We start from the raw sequence: 26,792 nt of genomic DNA on the forward strand, positions 1-26,792 counted from the left end.
TACTACTGTTTGCTGCATCTGATTTATGTTCATGTCACTTATTTTAAGCTGCCTAAATGTAGACTGGGGGTGGCGCATGCAGGCATTTGCTGCTTCTGGGAACAGCACAGGACAATGGGTATAAGTAATTTGGCGTGTGGGAGAGAGATGGGGGGTATCAAGGGGAAGGTTGGCAGGACTGGGGAAGCTGTAGGGTGGGTTGCTTGGTGGGGGAGCTAAAATAACTCAGTCAAGGTCAGGCACTTAGACTGAACTAGCCTTGGTTTAGGTTGATCTAAATGTGCCACTTGTATGTGCCCTCAGAACATAAGGTGACACCTAAAGTCTCTAGGTCCAGGTCTACTAAATACCCTGCAGATCAGGGTGACCAGATTTCAAACTCTGCTCAGAGTTCAAAGCATGAGTATGATGCACCAGGTTGGCTTTTGGAATGCGAGACAGTTTATGAACTGCCTTAACTCCAGGCTTTTTGTAGCAATTGTACTCAGCCCCTTTAGAAATGCAATGCAATAATTCAGTCTGGAGATGAAAGTCTGGCTCATTGCAGCTGAGGTCTCATCTGAGATGAGTGAGTAAAGTCTCTTAATAAGGCTGAGGCCAAATGTGTTTTTTTACCACTATAAAAAAAAGTGCGTGTTCAGGTGCAGCAAGGCATTTCCATCGTAACAATCTGCTATTGGTCACAGGTAGGGCCCTTGACAAGTTCCTCAAAGGGTTTTCTGCTTTATGTGAACATCATTTCTGTCTGCCTTGAGTTGCTTTAGAGTCAGCTTTTCTCAACCACCTGATTTTTTCACGCATGTTCAGATGTATCCACATATAAAGAAAATAGTTGAAATTAGGGTTCCCATTGGCACTGTAAGCTACTGGAAACATTTTCTAACATAATTACTCGTGATTTTAAAATCATTGGCTAAAAACAAAATAGTGACGTATGGGCATGTTTCCTTCCCTTCCAGATGAGATTGCTCTGAAAGAACAAGATGACATCAATTTCTTCTAAGCTATTTTGCCTTCAGTACAGAACTGCCATATCCTGCTACACAGTAGGAACAGGGTTGAGAGTGAGGAAATCTGGGCTGCTTCTGGACTATTAGTGACTCCTTATCTCCTTGATAAAGTTACTTTACCTCTCAGAGACTCAGTTTTCCCCTCGCTTTATATGGTAACTCAAGATCTCTAGTTGAAAAGCAGAGTAAAAATGTAGAGCCTTGATGTTGCTACCATGTTTGCTAGAGAAAATATATAGAAATATGTTTTCATTTTGGGTTAGCACATCCAGATACTTTTTACTCCTTTATAGTGCATGTGAAAGGAAATCAATGGTCATTATGTTTTGCAGAGGCTTGATTTAAATATGTTGACATCCTTGTCCTATAGAGTGCTAGGTGTGAGAACACAGTGCTTCCAGCAATATCATTTTGTCTTTAATCTCTTAAAAATGTAATTTGTCATTGAGTTATTTGGGCAGGAGAGTTACTTAGGAAGGTGGCTGGAGGTTAGGTTAGAAGGAATAAACAAGTAGTGTAATAAACTCTATGCATGTAAAAAGGAACACAGACTTACCTTGTTATATAATCTCTGCTAAACTTGCTCTGGGAAATTCTCCAAGGGCCACTGTCAGTCTCAATTTTGTACAAGTCTGTACATAACCTTTATAAGAATTTGTATAAAGTTGGGTGGGGAAACACTGAGAAAGAACTGGAGCAAAATTTAGTTTGACTAGAGACTACCTATGAGGGAACATTAAAAAAATAGTAATACAGAGGCTTGTACCTTGTCAGGTCAGTCAAGAAAATAACTCTTTTATGTTGGCAATATGTCGCACCTCATTCTCAGGCAGTAGACTGCATGGTACAGTGTCACATCACTTCTGGAATCAAGTGGCCATTTGAAAGACTTCCAAATGCATTAATTTGGTAAGTAATCAGTTTTCTTAAGATATTACGATATTAAACCCCCCCCCCCACACCGGTTTCTCTCTCCTGATTACTGTGGTGATTTACTGTTGCAAAATCGCTTGAGCTCTGTTTACGGCTCTGTAATTCACAGGTACAGTACCTATCAATTTATGTTTGCTCAATTGCTTATAGTTATGGCTATTTGCGTTACTGCTGTTAACATAGAACCTAGCATATGGTTTTCCACAATGCTACTTTTTATAGCATCTGTTTCTGCCCCCTTTTTTTACATGCGATACATATACCTATCCTCTCAGCTTTGAGAATATGTTAGGCAAAATAATTTAAGTGTGGTATTTAGACAGCTGATGGGAAGGCACTGAACATACAAGAAATATTCATTCTTCATCTGCAAAATATGACATAAGCTCTTAAAATATTCCTGCCTAAGTCAAATAAGTTGCATCAGATATTAATGGTATGGATTGCTCTGTTTTTGCACACATTTTATAGATACTGAATTATTTAAAATAAATATAGTTAAATTGAAAAGTTATGATCAAAACTTGAAGTACTTAGAAAGGCACAACTCTGATTTCTACACTGAGAGATCTGTGATGTTGGAGGTTTCAGGATTTGACCTGCATGCTTTATCAGATTTTGATCCCTCACTCAATAAAGATATACCCCTGAGGCATCATGGAGGCCTGATTAATGAAAACAAACCCTGGTTCTCCTTTTAAGCAGTAACACAGGGCATGATGCAACTCTCATGGAGGTCAGTTGCCATTGATTGAGTTAAGGTCAGGATCTGACTGATTGTAAAATATTTAACGTGGACTAGATACAAAGGCCCACAAGGTATCAAGGTTTGTTTTGTCTGATTTCTATCCTTCAAGAGTTATTTCTTATCAAATAATTGCAATCTGGAATTTTAACTTTGAAATTCATCATGTATATCAGTAAGCCCACCTGGTCAGGACTTGACTGTTAATGAGATCTCTGCACTAGAGATCTGACCCAATGCCCTATATAGTGTGTAGGAGTTTCCAGTAGTGTCAATGGGCTTTGACCCAGGGCCTAAAGAGGCATGATCCAAAAAGGTTGCTCTATAGCAGTGGTTATCATCCTTTTTAGACTTGAGACACTCCATGTAAAATGTCAGCTCAGTTTTTGGATTGTTTTTTAACTTCAGAACAATAATAAATTAGGTTTTCTGTTGCAAAGAACTCAAAACGAGCACAACTATGAATTTCTATCTGAAATCTCTGATTTTATCTTGTGAATCATGTTTGCAGCCCTAACTATGCTAATATTATGTGGCATCCAGGGGCTACCCTTTCAAAGGTCTCAAAGCACCCCAAAGTGTTGTGGCACTCTGGTTGAGAATCACTGCTTTAAGCCTGCACTTTCACCTCCCTTTGAAACCCCTCAGCTAGAGAATGAAAGTCCAGTTCTGCTTATACTTTTTCTGGGTACCTGTATTTTAATGTCTGCCTTTTCTCATTTTGATTTTCATTTGAAATCTAATATTGTGGTGGTGTAGGTAAGATGGTTTTGATCTATAGATGTACAATAAAGTGAGTCCTTAGTTTCTTATTAAGATTTTAAGCCTAAATGTACCAACAAACCTACATCCCTGTGACTTAATTACTCAACAATGAACTGATTTTGGAGCAGTAGTAGAAGATGGATTGATGGAAAAGCAAAAAACCTTCTAATGTTACAATGATGATACATCATTAGCCTTGGAATTGTGATAGGCACCAATTAGTTTGTGCACTGTGACCATATCGTTTACTTGAAAATATCTGTTTCTTAGATTATCTACTTTAGAAACTATGGGCACTTGCACACGTGGGGAGCAGACTCGGCTGAGCTGGCAATCACATCAGAGCAGACTCAATTGAGCAGACTCATTTAATCAAGTCTGCTGGAGCCCAGAAATTGATGCGCTCCAGCAGCCTTCTGTGTCACATGTATCAGTAGTGCAACACGTCTCCACGCTGAGAAAATGGCAGCGGCACACTTTGAAATAAAATATGTTCGATGTGCTTTAGTTCAAAGCTGCCATTTTCTCAGTGCAGGGACATGGTGTACAGCTGATACACATATCATGCAGGTGCTTTTAATTACCACAGCTTGCTAATTAATTAAAGCACTTGGCTCTGCATACCGCAGAGCATGTCCATCACCCTGCGAACATCCGTTATCATTTACAATAAATGTAATAGCTGGACTTGAATGTACATATTAGTAATGTGTCCTTATCCCTAAATTTGATTTCCAGTCTGAGTTCCTTTCCTAAAATTTGTTTGGAACAGCTTTCATCTACGTTGCCTTGTGTTTTTGGAGGGCACTTTTGAGTGCTGCCACTGCTATGTTATCTAATTCAACAATGCAAAATAATGCACTTTTCTGAGTGCTCGCTAAAGATTATTCTTTTTTTAAAAGTATTTTGTCCTGGGGGAGATTTCAACAATATTTATTATCTATCTTGGTTTTTAGTTTGATTTGTATAAAAGATTCTTGCCAGTCTGGTCAGAGCTGTAATTTCCCTGTGAAATAGTGGAAGCCTTTGAGCGTTCTCTAATAATTTAGCTCCTATGAATTGGTGACACTATTGCAGCCTTTTGTCATTATCCAAAAAATGTCTTAACTTTCTCTGTCTTTCCTTTGTGCCACTTTACTTCCACCTCCTCTTTTTTCACACTTCATGACACTCTCTGACCTTACAAACTTAGTTCTTTCATGCAATTTTATATTGCTTACCTACATCTTTAAGTAATATTCTGTTGACACTTTCCAAACCATTCATCTCCATTGCAACTGTGCCTCCAGAAGATCTTTTTCATCTATCCTCCATCACCTCAAGCATTCCCTTTTCTAGCTGCTTGCATTTAGTACATGGTATTTCCATCATAACTTTTCATCAGAAACTGTAGCTGAAACCATGGGTGGCAATTCTTTCCAAAGTGATGCAGGAAATTTGCCTTGTGATCCAGTAGACTAGGTCCTGGAAATTACTGGCCTGACTTCAGATTATCAAAGCACTAAGACAGGGTTGTCTAACTTCAAGTGCATCCACGGCTTGCTTGCTGCACTGGATATGGGTCCCAGGCCTCATACCCTGCTGGCTGCATGCTGCAGGAGCCACACGCTTTGTGAGCTCACAGGTCCCCCACTGTGCACAGCCCACCAGCCGTGCAAGCCCCCCCGCTGCTACCACCTCATGGGTGAATCCCCAGGCTCCTCCACTGCTGCTGCATGAGCAGTGTAAGCCACTCGAACTGAGAGGGAGTCCACAAACCACATATTAACCCTTCAGAGGTCAGATGTGGCCCATGGGCCACCATTTGGACAACCCTGGTCTAAGAGAATAGCATCTTCCTCAGAAAGATGGAATCATAGAAAAATACATCTGGAAGACATCACAGGAGATGATCTTGTTGAATGGGAAAATCCTTAATTAAGAAAATCAGGTCACTAACCCTAGCAAGGCCCCTGCTGTGAAAGGGGTGGGGCCTCACCTCTGACTAACTAAGCCTGCAGCCTGTCTCTAGTTAGCAAAATATAATTAATTAGCAATCAACTGACAGGCATACAAAGAAGGGGTAACAACAACTGTATTCAGCAACCACAACACGATAAAGAGCAATAGTGATCCAATATAAATAATAAAGGAGGGCACTAGGGAGCATCAGCAGTCTCTCACAGGCAGCCAGCGCTCGCTGCAGCAGCATCACTTACACACAAATCCACCCAGCCCTGGCTGCTCCTCCAACCACCACAACACCACCGGGATATCGGTCCTCTGGACCCACACCCTACATACACAACCTCAAGCACACGGAGAAGAGTTTGGCCTCCCAGGCCCTCACTCACCCCCATGGGGTTGTCATTCATGCTGTGTCCTTGGACTACTGGCCTCCCAGGCCCTCCAGCCTTGGACACACACCTACATACATACAGGGTGTGTCTACACATTCATAAATGAACCCTAGATACTGCACATTTAGTTTAGTATGTCCTTAATGACATACTAACTGAATGAGAAGTAACTAGACTTACTGTGCAGCAGGCCCAGCGCACAGTTATTTTGTGAAGCTTACTGCTCATAAGCCTAATAACACTGCACAGTAGCATATTAGCATGGTTTTTAGCTGCCAAGCTAGTGCACAGTGATATTAGGCTAATGCACAGTAAGCGTCTCGTGTAGACGTGCCCACAGACTCCCTCCTCAGAGTCATGCTGGATCAACCAGCCAACAATCTTCTGCCACTCTCTCACCAAACATATGAGGTGCAATCACGTGCTGGACCACGCTGGCCTTTGGTCTCCCAGGCCCTCCAGCCACAGCATCGCACTCACCAGCACCTACACGCAAGGAACACATTCATTCTGCAGCAGACACAGACCCTCCAGATCTGTTCCCTTTTAATAACCTTCAGTCACACCACCTCTGTCAGTCCTACTTTGGGACCAGTCATCCTCACAGAGGTGCTGTCAATCATCAGCCATACCAATCAAACCACTGCTCAGCTCAGAAAAGGTAGCTGTCACCTCACTGGCATTTTCAAGCCCAAACTGCTACATAACATAGAACAAGCTGGGGACTAAAACTGGGTCATTATCTCATGTTGGCTCAAAGGTTCACAGCCTCTGGCACTTTCTGTCTTACAGACCAAATGAGCATGTGCCACCATTAGCGAGGCCAGGGGAGGTTCCAGCCTGTGGCTAACAATCTGGTCCGCAACCCCTGCTCTCAAGGCAGGATCCTTCCTGTGTAAACCAGCTCAGCCAAGCATGTGTCTAGCAGCACTTTTAAACTCCCCGTTCCAATGCTTATCCACCCTAACAGTTGAAAAGTTCTTCCTAATAGCCAAACAGTTTCCATCATTGCAATTGAGACCATTACTGCTTCTCCAGTTCCCAGTGGACAGAGAAGAGTCGGTTACTTCCCTCTTTTTAACAACCTTTTTTGGATTTGAATGCAGTTCTCAAACCCTCCCCCTGCAATGTCTTCTCCAGACAAAATAATCTTATTTCTTCCAGCATTTCCTTTTCTGTCATGTTTTCTAAACTTCTAATCATTTTGTTGTTCTTTGTTGGACTCCTTTCAATTTGTCCACATCTTTCTCGAAGTGCGGTGCCCAAAACAGGATGCAACACTCCAGGTGAGGTTTCATCAGTGCTGAATAGATTGGAAGAATCACTTCCTGTGATTTGCACACAACACTCCTATTGATATATTCCAGTATGCTACTGGCTTTTTTTGGAATGGTCAAATGCACAAATATAAACTGAGGAAAAATTAGCCAGGCTGCAGCTCTGCAGAAAAGGATCTAAGGATTATAGTGGATTGCAAGCTGAATATGGGTCAACAGTAAACTATTGTTACAAAAAAAGAGGCAGTAGCATTCTCCACATCATCTGTGGTTAATTTCCCCATTCTGTTCTGAAAAGGGACCAATACTTTTTTTGGGCTTCCTCTTAGTCCTAATGTAAATATAAAATACTTTTGTGTTGCCTTTTTTGTCTCTTTCTAGTTGTATCTCAATTTGTATCTTATGTCCTAGCCTCCCGGATTTTCTCCCTCCAGAGCCACACTATACACTTATCCTCGTATCATCAGTAATATGGCCAAGTTTCCACTTTTTGTAAGATTCCTTTAAAGTTTCAAGTTATTGATAAGCTTGCTGTTTAGCCAGTTTGGTCTCCCGCTACCTTATCCTTGCTTTACATGGAGATAGCATGATCTTGTGCTCTTAATTATGTCTCTTTAACATACAGCTAGTTCTCCTGGACTCCTTAGGCTTGCCTCCCATCAGCTCCTTTCTGCCAGTTCTGTGAGTTTGTTAAAGTTTGTTTTTCTGAAGTCTGGCATTTTTATTCTGATTTCCTTCCTTCTTTTGCTTAGGATCACAAATTCTGTAGTACAGCTCTGCAGTTCTCCAACTTCACTTTCAAGATCCTCATCAACAGTGCTCCTACCAACAAGAATATAATCCATGACAATGGCCATACACTTGGGAAATTCTATCATTTGATCTACTGAAACATGTTGGGAGAGTCTTCCTTTTGGGACATTTTCTGACAATATATTCTATTTTGTCACAATTCAGCAGTACCTTAACATATCAGGGGAAACAGAATTGGAGTTTGTGCCTTTATCTTTTATAGAAGTGAGATGCACTTTGGGTATCACTGTATTCTTTAGCATTGGGAAAGGACTTCTGACTCTGGTCTGGAAGCTTAAACATCCTTTAGAGGCCATTACTCATAGGTGTGCAGGCTTGTAGCTGACTATACTGTGCAAAGGTACTGCTATCTGTACAATGTGCACAAGTGTGGTCTTTCTTGCATAATTCATTTCTTATACCTTGTGCCTTTTAAAAAAAATTCACTAGGCAGAAATTCTCTACTGTTGTGAATTCCTTTCTAATTCATCGCACACGAGAAATATTTTGTCATATTTGTCAACTTGCAGTGTGTATTGGTACAAAACTGGTTTAAGAGTTCATCAACTACTATTCCTTATACCACTCTCAATGGCCTGTCAATGCACTTAGCTTCTGTTTTCATTCTTAGGTATTCCCAGTGGCACAGGGTTCCCTTTTTTATGCAGCTCCATATTTCTTTCATTTCCTTGAAAAAGCTCACTTTTTTCAACTCTTTCAGCCTAAAATTCTCTTGAACTTCTAACATAGCTTACTGGTGCTCAACCTCTGGCCTGTGGGCCAGATCCAGCTCATACAGCCATGTCATCTGGCCCATGGGGCTCTTTATGGGCCAGAAATTGGCAGTGGGAAATAACGACAGCATTAATTGCTACTCCCCTGCTGCCAAATTTCCAAACCAGCGGGGTGCTGTGTAGACCAAATGACATGGCCTTGAGATTGTGCTGGCATGTGGGGTCATTCTGGAGCCAGATTCAGCAGGCAGGATTGCATGGGTGTGTGGTGTCATTCTACAGCTGGATCCAGTGCACAGGATGGGATGGACACATGGTTGGATCACACCCATAGACCAACTTCATGCACTGACTCTGTACTGGATCCAATCCGCAGCCTAACCCAACACCACTTATCCAGTCTGCAGAGTTTGAAGGTTGAGTGCCACTGGTATAGCCACTACTGCTAAGTGAATTGTGATAATAATTTAATATGGCTAGGCAACAAGTGCTAGGGAGGCTATTCTTGTGCTATTCAGAACTCTCTAAGTATGTTCAGAGAATATATAATTTAAGCTTTCTTCAAGATGGGCCATTGCTGCCTCAGAAACATTCAACAAGAAGGGCCTGATTTTAAGAGGAACTGAATACCCAACTCTTCATTTAAGGTGAATTTCATTCAGAGATGCTCATACCTTAGAAAACAAGATCTTAAACTGTTATTCTTTCATCCAGAGTCAGTAAGTGATTCGTAACTTTCTCCTGGGGCAAACTGAAAAGAAATAATGATCATGTTTAAATGGTTACCAAAAAAAACCTAACAGAACCAAAAGTTGTGTTTTCAGAATGCTTTCTGTCTTTCACACCAGTGGCTGTTGTCACCAGTTAATTAGCAGCACAAGACTTGTTGCCTCATTATGAGACTCTGAATAATGAGGGGTGTGCACAGCACAGACCTGTCCAACTGCAAAGCAGCCAGGGACTGCATGCAACCAGTCGTGGGCCCCCAGGTCAGACACCTTGGCAGCTGCAGACTGTGTAGGCTCCCAGATCCCAGTACAATTCCCCTCCACTCCCAAAATATGTTTTGTTCTGCTGTTGCTGCCAGACTGGCAAATCCCCTCCTTCTTCCCATCCCTGCCAGCACTGTTGTACAAGCACCCCAATCCTCCTCCCCTGTCAGCTTACTAGGCTACCTCCAGCCATGCTGCCCTGCCCTGAAGACTCCAGCCACTGCCACGGAAGCAGGACTGCTGGGAGGAGTGGCTGCAAGGCAAGAGCCTGTGGGCCACACTTTAACCCCTCATGGGTTAGATGTGGTCAGCAGGCCACCAGTTGAACAATCCTGATGTGTATAAGGACTTATAGTATACAGAAAATATACTTGAGATTCATACTCAGCATGTAGTAGATAACATACTGCTGCTTTTTTCTGGCAGCTGCAATTGGAAAAAGAAGTAGAACTAAAACTAAGGCTTGATAAAACTTCATGAGAAACATATCAATGTTTAGGCCTATCAACCTTAATAGTTACTCTCTAATATGGAATTAAAAAGATCTTATAATGATGGAAAACATGTTAACATATTTTAAGATAAAAACACATAAATAAAAGAGGCATTGAATTTAAGATGACCCTCCAGTTAGATTCTATACATGGAAAATTATAAATTTTTTATAATTTTTCATACATAGTCACTTTAAATGCTTCTCCCTGCCACTCAACCATTGCAGTAAGGAATGTGGCAGGTGGGTAGGCCATGGGGAGGCAGGCGATGTGCCAGGTCCCTCACTGCTCCATGTCTCTTTGAGTGGATTCCTGCTGCCTCTTCTGGTGGCAGGTACTGCATTTTTACTTGATACTCAATTCTAAGATGAAGCTTTGTTTTCCCCATGTTGAATAGAGGAAAAACTTGTCTTAGAATTGAGTAGTAACTGAGTATAGTCATATACAAGCTAAGGAAGAGCTTTCTGGTTAGGTTCTCATCTTCTGTTCAAAGACGACTATAAAACTGACTTTTTAAAATAAATAGGCAAGCTAGGAAATGAGTACAGACACTGAATTCATTCAGGCAGCAAAATCTATGCATGTAGCCTGGTGTAAAGAAGTCCAACAGTTTTATATGTCAGCAAACATCAAACAATGTAGATTGTATTCAGCTCTACTCTCCCTCTTCCATTAGGTTTACATGTTAAAGCATTTACTGAAAGAAAAACAAACACACATAGTAAGAGATGAAAATACAAAACAAAATGCCTTATCCAGCATCTAAAACTCCCACAAACCTCGGTGGTCTTTGGATTAGGCTTTTAATCACCAAACTGTATGTATATTCTATTTATTTTCTACTCCTACAGATGCTTTTTTTTTAGCCCATGTTATGCTTCTGTAAATATATGAAAACAACTATAAGCAAAGGTACAGTACCATCCTCATAAATAATACAGATACACAGATAATCTCAGTATAATCCTGAAATTGTATTCAAGATTTCAGGAATTTGCTGGCTTTAATGCTTCCAAGGAAACCAAGTTGCAAGCATTATTCTGGATATGGTCAAGACCATCACAAGATCTCAATCCATCACCCACTGAAGGCAGTGGAAGTTTTCCTCTCAACTTCAGTGGAAACAGGATTATTTCCTTAGTATCTTATTTTTTGTCAGAGGGTTACTGTTTTAACAAAGAGCACCATTTCAAGATGTGACTAGCATACTGGTGTGGTGTTACTGAAAGTAAAGAGCACCAAACCACATCAAACAGGTAAGCAATATTTCAACACTTAATACTTCCAAAGCCAAAATGCAAAATAAAATATTTAAGAGGATTAAGGCACAAGAGACAGACTTAAGAAAACATGGCTTAATAGCAAAGGGCATAAAATCTTCCCACATGAGGACACAGCAAACTGTTGCTGGGCACTTTAATAGGAGTGCAGCCAGAGGGGTTCTGGTCTTACATACCTAGCTTCAGCCAAAAGGGTCAGAATTAGAACAGGTAAGTATCCAGTAAACGCTTATTGGTCATAGGGGGCAACCTGACAGCAAATGATACTCACTTCTCTGCTGTATAATGTGTCCTGACACGTACATTTTCGTGATCCCAAGAAAATTAGTAACAAACACATATTTACTTTAGGATTTGAACCATAGAAGTGATCTACTCAAGCCTTTTCTTCAAACATCTGAGCTCTATCAGTTGACATTACTTTACCTGTAATATTACTCACTGAGTCCAATATAAAATCATCCTTTGGTCCAAGTTTCATAAACAAGGATTAAGCCCTCTTAAGGGGTGAAACTTTGTCCTTGCTCTACATCCAGAAATCCAAGGGCATACATAAGGCATTCACTAATACACCTTTCCAACATAAGTAAATCACAACTGAGAATTTGTTTCATCTGTGACATGGACATCAGTCTTATCTTCTCTACAGTAGCTGTTACTGCTGTAAAGACAGTAACGGAACCTAAGGTCTTAGTTATTGACATGCTATTCTTGAGAACAACAAAAGAGATTGTATTCATTAGACCAGACTTGTCATTCTTGCTAAAAGCAGTCTCGGGTTTCCATGTATTTTTTCAAATCAAATTAGAAACGCTGGGCCTGAGACCTCATTGATCTGACAGTGACAGATTACACCACCTGATGAATGGTGGGCATTCCTAAAGTTGCAAGACACATTATTAAGGTCAGTAAACAGTTTCATGTGTGCCAGCCAGGTTAGATGAATTCCTAATACCCAGTCTTCACAAGTGAACTGACAATAAAAATATACACAAAGCAATCTATTTAAATTAGCACAGAGCTTTCCCACTTCCTTTGATAAATCAGTCCACACCCAGGGAGTGGCTGCTTCTTAAACAGAAATGGGAAAAGTTTGTTCCTTGGTTGTTTTTGAAGTGACATGCTATTATTCAGTCATGGTGGATTTCCTCTGGCTAGTTTTTATCAGCTATAATTAAAACAGCCATCTCCTTTCACCCAGCTCTCAGCACATGCTTATACAGCTAATATTACAGTGCTTAACCTCGCTACGAGAGTTTCTGCAGCTCTAGTCATTTGTTACCTAACTCTGCTAGAGAATAAAGCAATTCAAAATGAAAGGCAGGCGTATTTACTTTAAGTGCCCTGATTGCTAGTTGCAAGCGTAGGGATGTATACAACCCTATCCATTCACTGAATCAGTCCATTATTTGGGTTTACTGTTATACATTCTTCTATTCCACCACATATTAAAAAATGCAGCCAAAGCAGCTGATGAAATTTTGGGATAGGATGCCAGGGCTTAGGATATAAGGTCTAGAAATTTTAAAACTGCCAAAGAAATGGTCAGTGATAAAGGATTGCTTCTGGGAAAGGAAACAGGAACTCCCCCACAGTGCATAATCTCACATAGTGTTCTCTGTCATAGAAATGGGATTTTGTGTTAAAACGGCTCAGATATACAGCTTTCCTTTCTCTTAAGGAAAACCTCTGGGAGCTAGATGTTTCTTAGTCAGTTGCCTTCACTTATTGAACCTGCTACTTGGTTCCCCCCACTTCTTGGGGGGAAAAGCACTGAATCAGAGAACAGGTCACAGAATAAGAAGCAATCAAGTAATTATTCTGTTACTAAGCCAATCAATTTATCTTATGTGGCTTTCCTTTAATTTGTCCTTCTACTTGTACTCCCTAGCTCTTTTTCAATTTGTAATATTTAACACCATAAAATCCTTTTTTAATTTCAAAGACCTTTAAAATAATGCAATCCTTACATTTCCTCTTCATGTAAGATTTTTTTTTTTCAAATAGAAAACTGAGACACATTTCAGGGACACTCTAAATTAAATAGAATAAATGTTAAGAACTCTTAACAATGACACTGACAATTGCTTGGACTATTAAAGCTACAAACCTTCTAAAATGTTATTCATTCAACTCTTGATGTGTTTTGTTCAATGTTGGCATTTCACACACCTTGGACAACAGAATGGGTCCATGTCTACTCTGGGAGCATTGTCCTGGCATAGGAGCATTATAGGAGCAAAGCATTCTTAATGCAGGTGCAGCTATACTGCAAAAGCTGCTTCTTATCAATATATTGGTATCTCTCATAAACTGATCTGTGAATGTTACAAAGCTACGTAAATCTGACCTGACACGTCTTACAGATCTGAAACCTTTGTAGAAAATTGAATTGTTAGTGAGTTGAAAATACCAAATATAAATAGCAAATCTGAAAACAAAATTCAGTATCTGTATCTAATGGGAGAGCTGGGGCTGACCATCCAAAGATAAGATGAAGTGAAGCAAGGAGCAACAGCCTGAAGTAAAAATAAATCTTGTTCTGTATTTTCTCCTTTGGATTTTTATTCAAGGTGAGCCTGGGCAAGGGGAAAATCTGGGGGGCATGCAGTGATGCAATTGGACCCCCTTTTGATTTCTGGTCCACCCAAAGTTTAAAACCAGCTGCCAGGCAGTGGCAGCAGCATTTCTATTCAGGCAGCAGTGAGGGAGTCGGTTGGCTTCGTGGCTCACTATAATCTACCTGATTCTTTCTAAGGTCTTCATTCCACAATGACCTTCTCAATGAGGGTTGGGAATGATCCTCTCTCCTTTTTAATGGTCTTGATGTTCAGCTAATCAGACAGCCTTTCTTCAGAATTTCTACTGTCTGCTAGCTGCTCCTGGTAATGTAGCTCCTATTTCATGGCCCTGCAGACTGTCTTTTGGCTCTAGCTAAAAACATTAAGTCAGGTGTGGAAATAATGTTCAGTAAAGCACTGGATGCTCTGGCAAGATGCTCAAGAAGAACAGACTTTATTTTGCTTTATGAATCTGAAAAAGACACATCCATTTAATTCTAATGACGGCAGAACTAATGAAAAAGCATATTTTGATTATTTTGCCTAGTTTGTTTTATTTTATACATAATATATTATATAGCAAATGAATGCACATTCCAGTACATTTATATTTGTTTTTGCTCCAATCATAAAACAAGTGACATAGTCCTAGGCCACTAGCTTATTACTAAAGTATCTAGTTTCTTTTTAACATGATAAAATATGCGTTGTGTTATATGTTATGATGCACCACACTATCTGCACCCCCCTTTTCAAAATCCTAGATCCACCTATGGCCTGGACCAAAGCCATAACTCTTAAATGCTGCTGCACTTGGGAAAAGATTGACTTAAGATCTATACTTCACTGTGCCAGATTGCTTCATATTTTGATTTCACTTCTCAGAGGTGTGCTGGTTTGCTGTGTCTTGCAATTTCTTCTGCCTTCCAGAGAAACTGATTTTATCTTCTGAAAGGAAAAGTCAAGATTACGTACTGACTGAGAATTTCCTATGTGTTTTTACCCACTGCCCCAGCCCCTGCAGCAAGGAGCTGTGCTGTTCGCAGCTGCATTTCTTCACAGAGTTTCAAGAATGAGCTTTGAACAGCAGCTGAAGAAATCCCCAGCTACCTGTCCCTTTGATCTCAGATAAAGGTCAGCTTGCCTACCTAAAAGTGTAGAAACTGGAAACTCCACCTCAGATCATCCTTTACTTTCTCTCACTTACACTAAAATGACTTTAAGGCGGTGTCTTCCTGGTGTTTGTATTATGATTTTTTTTTTACACCATCTCTGCACAACAGCGTTATTTGATCTTGTCCACTACCAGCATTAGCCACACCAGCCAATACAGAATTACGTTGACTATGAAAATGTCTGGGTTGCTTTGCCTTTGCTGTTGATGTATGTGTAAATAATATTATAACAATATGTACATAGCGGGTCTCTGTGTTAGTTTAGAAAATCCGTGACACCAGTCTCAAACCAGCACGTAACAGGTAGTTTCTACCCCTTCACCTGTCACCAAAACCTCTCAAGGGCCCTGATCCTGCAAACATGCTCACATAGGGAAATATTTGCACACAAGGTGGGAACAGTGATTCCATCCATTCATTGTACAGGTGAGAAAACAGACATATTGAGGTGTTAAATTTGAAAAGTAATGATATTATGCTTGAAAAAAATGTTTTTAAGACTATGCTTTAAAGTTCTGTGTAGGTTAAGGAAATACTTACAGTTGTGTGGACCTGTTAATAACTTTGTTGTAATGGTTCTCCCACCTTCTCTTTCTCTGATGATTTTCTTCAGTTTAGTGTTGGCTAGAGATATCCATCGCTGGGGAAAAGGAGTCACCAAAGGAAATATAATATATTACATGTGTAAACTCTTTTTTACCAGTTATGCCTAAAGTTGTATCAGGCAATGAGATGTTTTCCAGTGTGTTCATTAACTAAGCCACATCAAGCCATTTAGTACCTGAGTGGAACAGATGTCCAGTAGGAAATGTTGGTGATTCAGTAGCTGATACTCTTCCCATTGAGTCATTTCTGAACCATCCCTTGGCATAAGACTATGAAGCACTGCACAGTGGGAAGTGCCATCTCTCTGATGTGATGTAAAACTAAAATCCTGCTCACTTACAGTAGATAAGGGCAAGATCATGATTGTGACAGTGCATTGTATCCCTTGACCCATACCACAAGTCACAGTGCAGGGCTGTGCACTCTTCTATAATCTTTTGGCTAGCATTTCTACGTCAGCACAAAGGGAAAAATAATCTGTGCCTCATGACATGGGCCACTGCAGATACTTTCACATCTACCATCCCCAAATTAAAGCAGGAACCAGGAACTGAACTATGACTATCAGGGACAATTCAGTGTTCATCTTTTCCTAGTGCAGTGCATTTCTCGGTTGATCCAAAAGTCTAATCCGCTGTGGTGAAGCATAACAGCACCTTTTCTGAGCTCCCAGTTTATTTGCTACCATTTAGTTTTAACATTTATGATTTTGGAGAACATTCAAACAGTGTGAACCAGCTATAATGAATGCAGTGGTATCTGCCTGAATTTGCAGACAGCCTGATACAATAGTTGAGTTTTGAACTGCCTTTTTGACCTAGTGATATGTTACTCTAACACCAGATGAAGACAACTTTGTCAACTATTTCACTGTTCAATATAGGAATAATATTTTATTAATAAAATTACTATCCTTGGTATCAATTTCTAATCACAAGTACATGTTATGGAACAGTAAGATCCTACTTCTGCAGAAGTCAATGACAAACCCAACTCCTGAATACAAAGTATTCTTAGGTTGTTTAAATTGTGTTTTATGTCACTTTTTCAGCTTATAGCAAATCTGAAGTCATTTAGGTAAATGATCACATTTCTTAGTTTCCTCTAGTTTGTCAATTTAGACATAGCCCAGAAACTGAAACAAATGAAGAATACCAATAATTTTTGTAGGACTTATGAAAACCCAATATTTTGTGCTCCCTCTGCTGGTTCAACAGCAATAGCAAACTTACTCTCTGAGCAGTAGTTCATGAAAGCTAAGAATGATGTTGGTGCAGAGAGGCATTTTTTGAAATTTTTGTTTCAAATCACACTTGTCAAATGGAAAACAAAACAGGGACAAGACCCTTCATCTTTTTTTAAGTCCTACTATGTGTATTACTGGCTTAGTAATACACATAGCCTTCTAACTGTGTGCCTTTAAATAATCCATATATTTTAGACCATTAGTTAATTTGGATTATTTTGTCAAACTTAAACATGTGGTATCATTTGTATTTTTCACAGTCCTGATCGCTGTCTAATGCCCTTAATTCTTATTTTCTTCATTGCAAGTTGTAGATGATCAACATGTTTTGGAATCTGGCTTTAAGATAGGTAAAATCAGACTTTCAAAATATTAATAATTAAGAATTGCCAACAATGTGCTGGGTACCATGCCAACATTAAAGAAGACGCAATCTCTGCTTCAAAGAACTCGCATTCAGATTCTGCAACTACTTAAGCATGTCATTAATTTCATTCATCTGAATAGTCCAGCTGGCTAAGCACCTGATCCTGAAAACTGTGTGAGTCCAACCATTTCCCCTATGCTAAGACTATGGATTTCAACTGGGGTTTTGTATGGGCCCTGAGGTCTATCCAGGTGGAACAACCTTGAGTGCCTAAAAAGATGAAACTGGCATAAAAAAAAGGTAAGGTGAAGGGTTAAAACATACAAGTAAAGTAATTAGCATAGTCATTGGCTACATCACGGCGATGGAATGTTTGATAATAAGATTTCGTCGTTTGTTATGTTATATAGTCTATCTGTTATAGCTGCATCTTGTTACTGTCAGACACCCAGTTTCTTGTTCCTGTCATGGTAAAAGTGGAACTTCAAGTCCAGTTTGAATGAAGGGAGGCTATTAACTGCAGACTGAGTTAGGTTTTCCATGCTGCTGTGGAAGGCAGGGCAGGGTAGTACCTTACAAAGTAACTCATTCTAGGTGGAAGAGGAGACGTAACGATGAGATGAGAGAAGTTGACAGGTTTGCGGGCACTAATTTTTCCAGAGAACATTTTTTGGGGGGCAGAGGGAAAGGCATGATGACAGGTGATCAGGTTTTTTGCCAAAAACAGGTACATGTCTGACAGCATTACGAGGCTGTGGCCTTAATTCTGCAGCCACGTTTACCTTTAAAGATCAGTCATCCTAATAACGGCTAGGGACAGAAATTACATGAAGCTGGTATAAATGATTGGAAACTGGTTCAAATCTATAACACAACCAAAGTTCAGTACACATACACTGCTTTCAAAATGACTGAAACCACTTTAAGATAAATCTGCATTGATAGAGTGTCAGATTTAACTGATTTAGGTTAAATTGCTTTATTGAACTTCTGTCCCAGATCTACTCCAGATTCAAGTTAGCTCACAGTCCCCCAGCATCCCAGGATGCTTTGTACTTCCCTCTGCAGCCCTTCCCCCCATCTCAGGGCAGGCAGGCTGGCCTTGGCCCAACCTGTCTGCTCCAGCCAAGCAGGGAGGTGTGCTCTAGCATCTTGCCAGCTTTGGCTTGGGTCACTACAGGCATGTGGCTGTATTTCTGGAAATAGAAGTGTGTCTGTTCACCTGCATATTGGTTCAATTTACACAGCTTAGACTAACCTGTGAAGACTGACCTGATTCAGCCTCGGTTTTTTGAGCGTGGACAGGCATCACGTTTATTCCAGAGTGATTTGACTGTACTCTGGGGTAATTGTAGTGATCACATAATGCACAGCCTTATCCTTGTACAAGTCGCTCCTTTCCAAGGTAAAGGGGCTTCTCTGAAAGTGAGGAGTAGTCCTCAGACTTACGACACAATTGGTTCCTGAAAACCACATCTTAATTCGAAACTTTGCCACTCAGAACTGATTTTCCCATAGGAACAATGTTATAATTGGGGGCTTGGTTCCTGAACCAAGGCCCTAGACCCTATTTTCTCCAAAAATAACCTAGAATTTTGTACTCAGTCAATTATAGATGAGTAGTATAGCTACATTAATGTATTTAGATTGTAAATAGTGATCATACTGATTTGGAAGGATTTCTTTGAGGTATTCTTGCTGGACATTTTGAAGGGCTCTTAGTTGGACTTTTTGAAGGGTTCTTGGCTGGAGCCTTCTCAGGAGTCCTGGCTGCAGGTCTTTCTGGAGTCTTGTCTGCTTATTAAAGAAAGTGTCCAAGGAAGTTTGGACAGATGTTCTCCAGGGAGATGAGTGATGCAGCGAACTTGTTTGCTGGCGTCAGATCAAGCATTGGAAAGTCAAAACTGATATCAGAAAGTTGAAACGTGGTGTCAGTTTATAAACATCGTAAGTGTTGTCCATTGTAACTCAAAACGTCTTCAGTCCAAAACTGCCTGTACAGGGGTGTAAATCACACTGGTGTGTCTACAGCTCATGAGTTCAATGGCACCATTGGCAATGCATAGGGGGTGCATGTGCACCCTCAGCATGGTGGTGCACCCCTGTGAAAAGGCACTGCCAACACTGCCAGCGGTGCCTGCGGATGGTTGCCGCTTGCCACCCCCTTCCCCGCCGCTGACAGTGTTGGGGTGGTGGGCAGTCCGTGATTGCCACGGGCTGCTGCCAATTGGTTGGTGCTCACCACCACCCCCCGCTGCCAACAGTGCTGTGGCCACCTGTGGGAGCTCCCCGCTTGTGGCTGCCACACTCTCGCCACCCACAGCGCCGGCACAGCCTACAAGGAGCTTGCCGTGCCTGCCCCGCAGCCTCCGGGGGCACGCGGCGTTCATGAACTGCACCATGCGCCTGGGTGTAGCGGCGTTGGTCTAAGGACATGGGCAGACCAGGCTCTTTGGGTGAATCTCTCTTCTTAGTCCAGCTGGACTAGTTGGAAAAATTCTGCCACGAAGAATTTTTTTCCAACCATTTGAGTTGCCCTCCCAGAAGAGCTGGGATTTGCCCAGAGAACCTTGTGTGCCCGTGGCACCATTCACAGGCAGGTGCCGAAGTGGGGGCAGGTCCGGGGCCTAACTTTTCTTGCTCTCAAAGCATAAGACGGGGGTGTGGGCGGGCTCGGCTCCCCCTGCTCGCCGCCCCCGGCCGGGGCAGCCGGGCCGTCGCTCGCGGGCCGTGCTGACGTCGAGGAGTCCACGCCAGGATTTGAAGCGCGCTTCCTGAGTGACACATTGACATCAGAGGGGGCGGGCCGCGGAGGCGGGGCGGGGGCTCCGCGCTGAAATGCTGCGGTGCCGAGCCGCAATCACTCGGGATCAGCACGGCTCAAGCGCCCCGCGGCTCCCCCGGCGATAGCAGCCCGACGCCCGCGAGCCGCTGCCCGGCCACGCTGCTTGGCTTGGAATTAGCCGCCGTTTGCCTCCAATGTGCCTTGGGCAGCAGCTTGCCATCTTTGCGTTAGGTAAGCGCGCTGCCGGGCGCCTCGTCCGCGGCTCTCGCAGGCGCCGGAGAGCGGGCGCAGGATCAGGTGCTGCCCGGCGGGGCGCGCGTCGCGGGGCTCTGCACCGGGCAGCGCGCGGGGGCCCCGGCTGGCAGTGCTGCTGGGCGGGCCCCGCGGGCGACAGGCCTTTGGCGAGGGGGGTGTTGTGGGGGTTGTTTTTAAACGTGCTTCTGTTTGCGAGCTCCGCGCTGCGTGCGAGCCCGCGACAGGTCGGCGGCAGCGGGGCACGGCATACCTGCCGCGCTCAGCCCTCGCTCGGCGCCCGCCCGCTCCCCTGCGAGAGCCGGGCGCTGCCCCCTGCGCCTGTCAACCGCAGCGCCGGAGCACATGGCCGTGGCCCGGACGGGCTCCGCGCTGCCCCTCGGCGGGAGCCGCCGTGCGCGGGCTGGCTCGGCCCCGGGGAGGCTGCTCCGCGCCCCGCGCCGGGCTGCAGGTGCCCCGGGGGTGGGGGCGGCAGCTGCTCCGCTTTGCCTCCCTTAGCTGCATGAGGCGTGTCCCTCTGCGTGTGTGTGTGTGTGTGGGGGGGGTGCATTTGGGCGCCAGTTGCAGCCCCTCACACCCCCCAGCCTCAGAAGAGGGGATGTGGGGCAGGTGGAAAGCTCCCCTCCCTCCCCGGGCCGGGGAGATGAGGAGCGAGATTCCCCCTCTTTTCCTCCCCTGGAAAGCACGCGAGGGGCGGAGGGGTGGGGGGGGAAATCCCCGGCGCGCACGGAGGAGCACGCCCAAGCCTTGAGGAGCTGTGCTGGAGGGAGGGGAGGGCCGGGGAGGGAGCTGCTGCTTTAAATGCTGGAAAGTCCGCCCTCCTGAGGTAATAGGAACCTCGCTCGGCCTCTTTCCCCTCCTCCTGCAAAAGGGTAAGGGGGGGAAACAGCCCTTGTTTTCATTCATAACTTCCCCCCCCCCTCAAGTCTGCATTGGTGGCGGGCTCAGCTCACATGGCAGAGGGCGCAGAACCGCCAGCTGCTGCTCTCTGGTCAGCTCTCTGCTGCCTCCCGCCACCCGCCTTCCTGGGGCATCACCCAAGTCTCGACACTTCCGAGAGTTTGACACGGACCTCCACAGGGTGTCTAGTTCAACCCCACAGCCTGAGGCAGGACCAGCCCTCTCCAAACCGGCCTGTCATCTAAACTGGGCATAGGACTGCCAAACCCTCCTTGTACTCTGGAGGGGATTAGCAGGGCATGGAGGGGTAAGGGCGGGGGGAGCTTAGCCATGGGGTGCTCTGGAGCAAATAATAGGGTGGGCATTGTAGAGGATGGTCCGGTTGTCCTCTGCTGATACGAAACCGAACGCCTTTATGTCCTCTATTTTTCTCTTGAAGAGAGGAAGGAAAAAAAAAAGTGCATCTCAAGCACTGTTATCTTTGGAAAACATGCCAGGTTAATAATTCTCTTGAAGAGAAAAATAGAGGACATAAAGGCATTGGGTTTCATATCAAGAGAGGACAGAGCAGCAGAAAACCGGAATGTCCTCTATGATGGCCAGCCTAGCAAACAGTGACCTGTAATGGGGCATTGACGGCTGTGCTAAAAGCCACAGCAGTTCATAGCATGCACTCACCCTTCAGGTGGCTCGTTTTTGTTTGCTTTACCTTTGGGTGGGGAGGAAAGTAATTTCAGATGGTATTTGCAGGGGTGGGGGTGGTCCTTCAAAAGGGGTATTGCAGCGGGCAGCCCTCCAAGTTGTTTCCCCCTTTCTGTCATTTATGTGAGCAGTTATTAAGACTGCATTTTGCATTATTAACCTGGCATATTTTCCAAAAATAATGCATAGTGCTTAAGACGCACTTTTTTTTTTTTTTTTACAGCATCATTATATTTTGTTCTCTTCAGAATCCAGTGCCTGGTCTCTAGCCATAAATCTTTCTCCTTCCATGTTCATTCAGACCTAGGATTTGTGTGCTCCTATTCAACCATGTGAAAAGGAGAGGTTGTTATGTAGGGTGAATACAGAGTGACTAAGGTCAGCTTTTTAATCTCCAAACCCCAATTCTGGCACAGGTGATACTGAGTGTAAAAGGGGACCTTTGGCCTCTAGATGGCTTAATGCTTTCTGTGTGCCAGTGCAGACCGGAGATCAGTATCTAGTACCCTCGCGTGCTTTCCAGTGTGTGTGTGTGGAGGGGGGTGATGTATCTCACTTCTGCCAGTTGAAACTACATTTCTAAGCAGAATTTTAACCACCGTTGCTCTTCTTCTGGGTGCCTTCATAACCTCCATCCTTATTCTTTCTTGAATTGGAACAGCTTGCAGCAAATACGCTTTGGATATGCAAGACAAATTTACTTTCTTTACGTTTATTGGATAAGCTGATTTAGAGCGTGTTCCAGTCTGGCACTTGTCTGAAAAAATGAGAAACACAAGAGTATGCAGTTTTTGCTGGGGAGGAGGGTAGAGAGTCAATCTTCTCTAGCTGTTAGTACAGGAAAGTAAATGTTTGTTTTCCCAGGACACTTATGTAATTACTAATGTTGTATAAATAATCCCCCCCCCCCCAACCAACAAGCTTGTCACAGCTTTATATCACTAGCCCCCCAACCAACACATTTCATACAGGTACAGAATTAACACTATGCAGAGTTTTCCAAATCTACATTATAATCCTTCTGTCAATATCTTGGGACAAGAACATACGAAACAAATGTAATGCGTTAGGAACTGTTCAATAATTTTTTTTCCCTAGAGTATTTTGTAAGAAGGGATTTTTTTTTTTTCTAGTCATTTGTTTCCAGAGAAGATGCATGAGAATTCATAAATGTCAGAAACTTGTGCTCTTGGTTTATTTTACTTTTCTTTTCCACCTATACACCCTATCCTGTGGTATCAGACCACTTAAAAGATCTGTTGTATAAGATGCTGTTATTTATATCTGATGCCTTATTTTAATAAAAACTTAGATTCTCAAGCAGTGATTTTTCTATTAGAAAAAGGGCTTCAGAATTAGACATTTTTTCATAGTATTGTTTGGGGCTTTTGGATGTGTGTGTTTCATTTTAAAGATAGATTACAAGCTTAAAACAAGGATAGGGAGTGGAATGCAAATTTCACTTAATCTTTTGAGACAGCAAGCCAAGCCTGATAGAAATGAAGGAAAAGCTTGAACAGATTTTGCTATGCAGAATATAAATCTGATACTGTTCATTCATGTATCGAACTTGGTTTGTAGTGTTCGGCATTGCTGTTCCTGATTAGACGTTATATTCAGTAACAAGTGAGAAGTATTTATTTCCCATAGTTTGCCAAATAAGCATACAGGTTAATACTTCCTTTTATTTGTTTTTAATGGCAAAATCTCTCATTTTAAGTGGTTTGGGGGTCTCCTCTTACATTCTTCCTCTATGATGCCATGCCCAGTCTCTTCCCCCACAACTGGACTTTGGCCAGGCCCTCAGTCAGCATCACTGTAATCCCCCCTGCTGAAAGAGATCATTACCAGGTGGTTAGGGCAATTTGTGGCTTGCCATGACATTTTTACTTTGAAAAAACTTCCTGTGATTTATTCCATTTTCACCTCTGATCTCTCTTCCTTCTCCCCACCCCTTATCTCCCCCCCACCTCCAACTTAGGATTTCAGATGCATGCCACGTTTCCATTGAATGCCAGAAGTGGAGATCTCTACAGATGGAGCCCCAAAGTCAACATGGCAGTGGCGGTTCATTAGTTGTGATTCAGCAGCCTTCCCTGGACAGCAGGCAAAGGCTGGACTATGAAAGAGAAACTCAGCCAACAGCTATCTTGTCACTGGATCAAATCAAAGTTATTAGGGGCAGCAATGAATACACTGAAGGTCCATCTGTGGTGAAGAAGTCTGGTCCACGGACAGCACCAAGACAAGAAAAGCATGAAAGGACTCATGAAATCGTACCAATTAATGTGAATAATAATTATGAACCCAGGCCCAATCATGTAGGACATGTGGCACATCAACATAATGTCAGGGCTCCTGTGCTGAGCAGATCAACTAGCACTGGGAGTGCAGCTAGTTCTGGAAGCAACAGTAGCGCTTCTTCAGAGCAGGGACTGTTGGGAAGATCACCCCCATCCAGGCCAGGTTCCGGCCACAGATCTGAAAGGACCATTCGGACACAGCCCAAGCAGTCATCTTTGATTGTAGATGATCTGAAGGGTCCCTTGAAAGAGGACTTGACACAACACAAGTTTATCTGCGAACAGTGTGGGAAGTGCAAATGTGGTGAATGCACAGCCCCAAGGGCCTTACCATCTTGCTTGGCCTGCAACAGGCAGTGCTTGTGCTCTGCTGAGAGCATGGTGGAGTACAGCACCTGCATGTGCCTGATCAAAGGGATTTTCTACCACTGTTCCAATGATGATGAAGGGGACTCATACGCGGATAATCCCTGCTCTTGTTCCCAGTCACATTGCTGTTCCAGGTACCTGTGCATGGGAGCAATGTCCTTGTTTTTGCCTTGCTTGCTGTGCTACCCTCCTGCAAAGGGATGCCTAAAACTGTGCCGAGGGTGTTATGACCGGATCAATCGTCCAGGTTGCCGATGTAAGAACTCCAACACTGTCTATTGTAAACTGGAGAGCTGCCCCTCTCGGGGTCAGGGCAAGCCTTCATGATTTTTGGAGGGAGATTTGATTTGACTTCCTCAGACTTTTGCTTTCAGGTTGTGGCTGATTTTGCTCTTTGTTAATCCTTTAACTTTCCTTCCTTTACCCACTTTTCATACAAGTCCTTTTCTTTGCACCCTCCATATCCCTTCTTTGACTCAGACAAGTGTGGTATATTTTACTTAGTCATTTTCAATCTTTGGTAAGCATGGACTATATATTTACACCTAAGTCCTCAGCTTAGCAGGACCTTTTAGGCTTGTTAGTATAATCCGCTCATTAAAGAGACAAGGAGGGCTAATGGGCTTTTTTTGCAGCCTCTTGCTCTACAGAAAACTTCCCAAAGATGTCCTTTTTGTTTTCCTCAACTGTGGTTGTTTTGTTTTTGTTTTTGTTTGTTTTTTGCTTCGGAGGAACAAGTCCAACATTATTCCATGACTGAGCTGGATTATGAAACAGTTTAAAAAATAGTCCTGAAGGGGTTGGAACCTTAGAAAATATAGGGCTGGATTGAATTTTTTTTTTTTTTTTTAAAAACCATTGATCAAATAAGCTGCTCTTCCCTCTATTCCTGACCCTTCCTGGAGTTGTCTCAATCCAGAGACTTGCCTGGCTTGTGCTTTTTTCCTCCCCCCCCTTCAGTATTGCTTCAGCTGTTTTGCTTCACTGTGTAGATCTTCACATTGGAGACATGGCTGCAACTTTTCACTTTTTTCTCTTGCTTTCAAATCTGTGAAGGACACCAGCCACTCCAGCCCTTTTCTCATGTTTGTGCAGTCCATCAAGATCATGTTGATACTGAAGTTGGAGGAGTTTTGTGTATCCAAGCAGTCTTCAGGTGTCATTGAATTAAATTGCCTAAATGTTCTTGGATCATTATGATTTCTGTTACTTCCTTGGTTTAGTGCACCTAGCTCTGATCTGTGCTTCATAACTTTACTCTGTTCTGTGTTTTATTGCCTTAGCCACAAATTGTGGTCCTTTTTGTATATTTTATGTATAAAACACAAAGTTGAATCCTGACTATTTTTAAGACAAAAGTCTGTTAAAACTTTTTTTATTGTAAAGAATATTTATTATGTGAATCTCTATTATTTTATGATATTTATTGCAAAAGACTTTGAAAATGTACTCATGTCTGAATATAACAAAATATCAATACTTAACGAAAATAAGGGTGACACGAAGAAAGTACATATGTTAACTATAATGCAGAAAATATATTAATTAATGAAAGTGTCTCTTGAGTTCTTCATTTTGATATACATGTAGGTTGTATTATGAGTTCCATATCCATATTACTACGTGCTTTGTTATTTTTATTCTCTTTATGCCCTGTGAGGTGGTTGAATTGCTTCATATCAGTGCTGTACAACCACTAACATGTGCTCTACTTTTTATTTACCTAATATTGAGGTTGAAAACTCTTTATCAAATGAGTTTTGCTTTGAGTTATTTAATAAAATTGAATGTATGCATTTTGCTTGAAAATACCAACAGGGTTTAGGCCCAATTTATTAACAACATATTTAAAAAACCTGTTGTGGAAGAGAATAAGAGGTGTTTTTTTTGCCTAAACAATACCAAATTAACCTTTCCCCCACTTTTTAAAAGAGCATTTGTTGGTTTCTTATAGTGTACAGCAACAGAATGATGAATGTTAAGCTCAAATCTAAATAAAAAGCAAGAGGCAAAGGTATAACAACAACTTTCTCAAGTTGTTGATGACCAGTTGCTTGGGAAGTCCTTTTTTTGTCTTTAAGAATATTTATTTCCCATCCTCAGCTGAACTAATCTGTTCCTTCTCACTTTAAACTCTCCTGAAAGTGATCTGTGTAACAGTAATT

The 26,792-nt window shown here is 42.5% G+C and overlaps 1 protein-coding gene across 2 annotated transcripts; it reads left to right on the top strand.

The window, feature by feature from the left end:
• Positions 1-1,747: 1,747 nt before the first annotated feature.
• On the top strand, positions 1,748-26,185 carry SPRY1 (sprouty RTK signaling antagonist 1). Of its 2 annotated transcripts, none has more exons than XM_019534021.1 (2): positions 1,748-1,919; positions 23,937-26,185. In XM_019534021.1, the coding sequence occupies exons 1-2, from the start codon at positions 1,852-1,854 to the stop codon at positions 24,952-24,954; spliced, it is 1,086 nt and encodes a 361-aa protein (XP_019389566.1). In that variant the 5' UTR covers positions 1,748-1,851; the 3' UTR covers positions 24,955-26,185. The 2 variants fall into 2 exon arrangements, with proteins under 2 accessions (XP_019389566.1, XP_019389567.1); XM_019534022.1 differs by lacking the exon at positions 1,748-1,919 and adding an exon at positions 20,150-20,332.
• The last annotated feature ends 607 nt before the right edge of the window (positions 26,186-26,792 follow it).

This window comes from Crocodylus porosus, unplaced genomic scaffold (assembly GCF_001723895.1).
Source record: "Crocodylus porosus isolate Cpor-Errol unplaced genomic scaffold, CroPor_comp1, whole genome shotgun sequence".
NCBI classification, from domain to species: Eukaryota; Metazoa; Chordata; order Crocodylia; family Crocodylidae; genus Crocodylus; species Crocodylus porosus.

What these genes read in the sequence shown, in the direction of transcription:
- SPRY1 (XM_019534021.1), top strand. Translation starts at nt 1,852, where the DNA reads ATGGTACAGTGTCACATCACTTCTGGAATCAAGTGGCCATTTGAAAGA. An exon ending in CTTCCAAATGCATTAATTTG is followed by an intron (nt 1,920 to 23,936) that starts GTAAGTAATCAG and finishes CCTCCAACTTAG; the next exon opens with GATTTCAGATGCATGCCACG.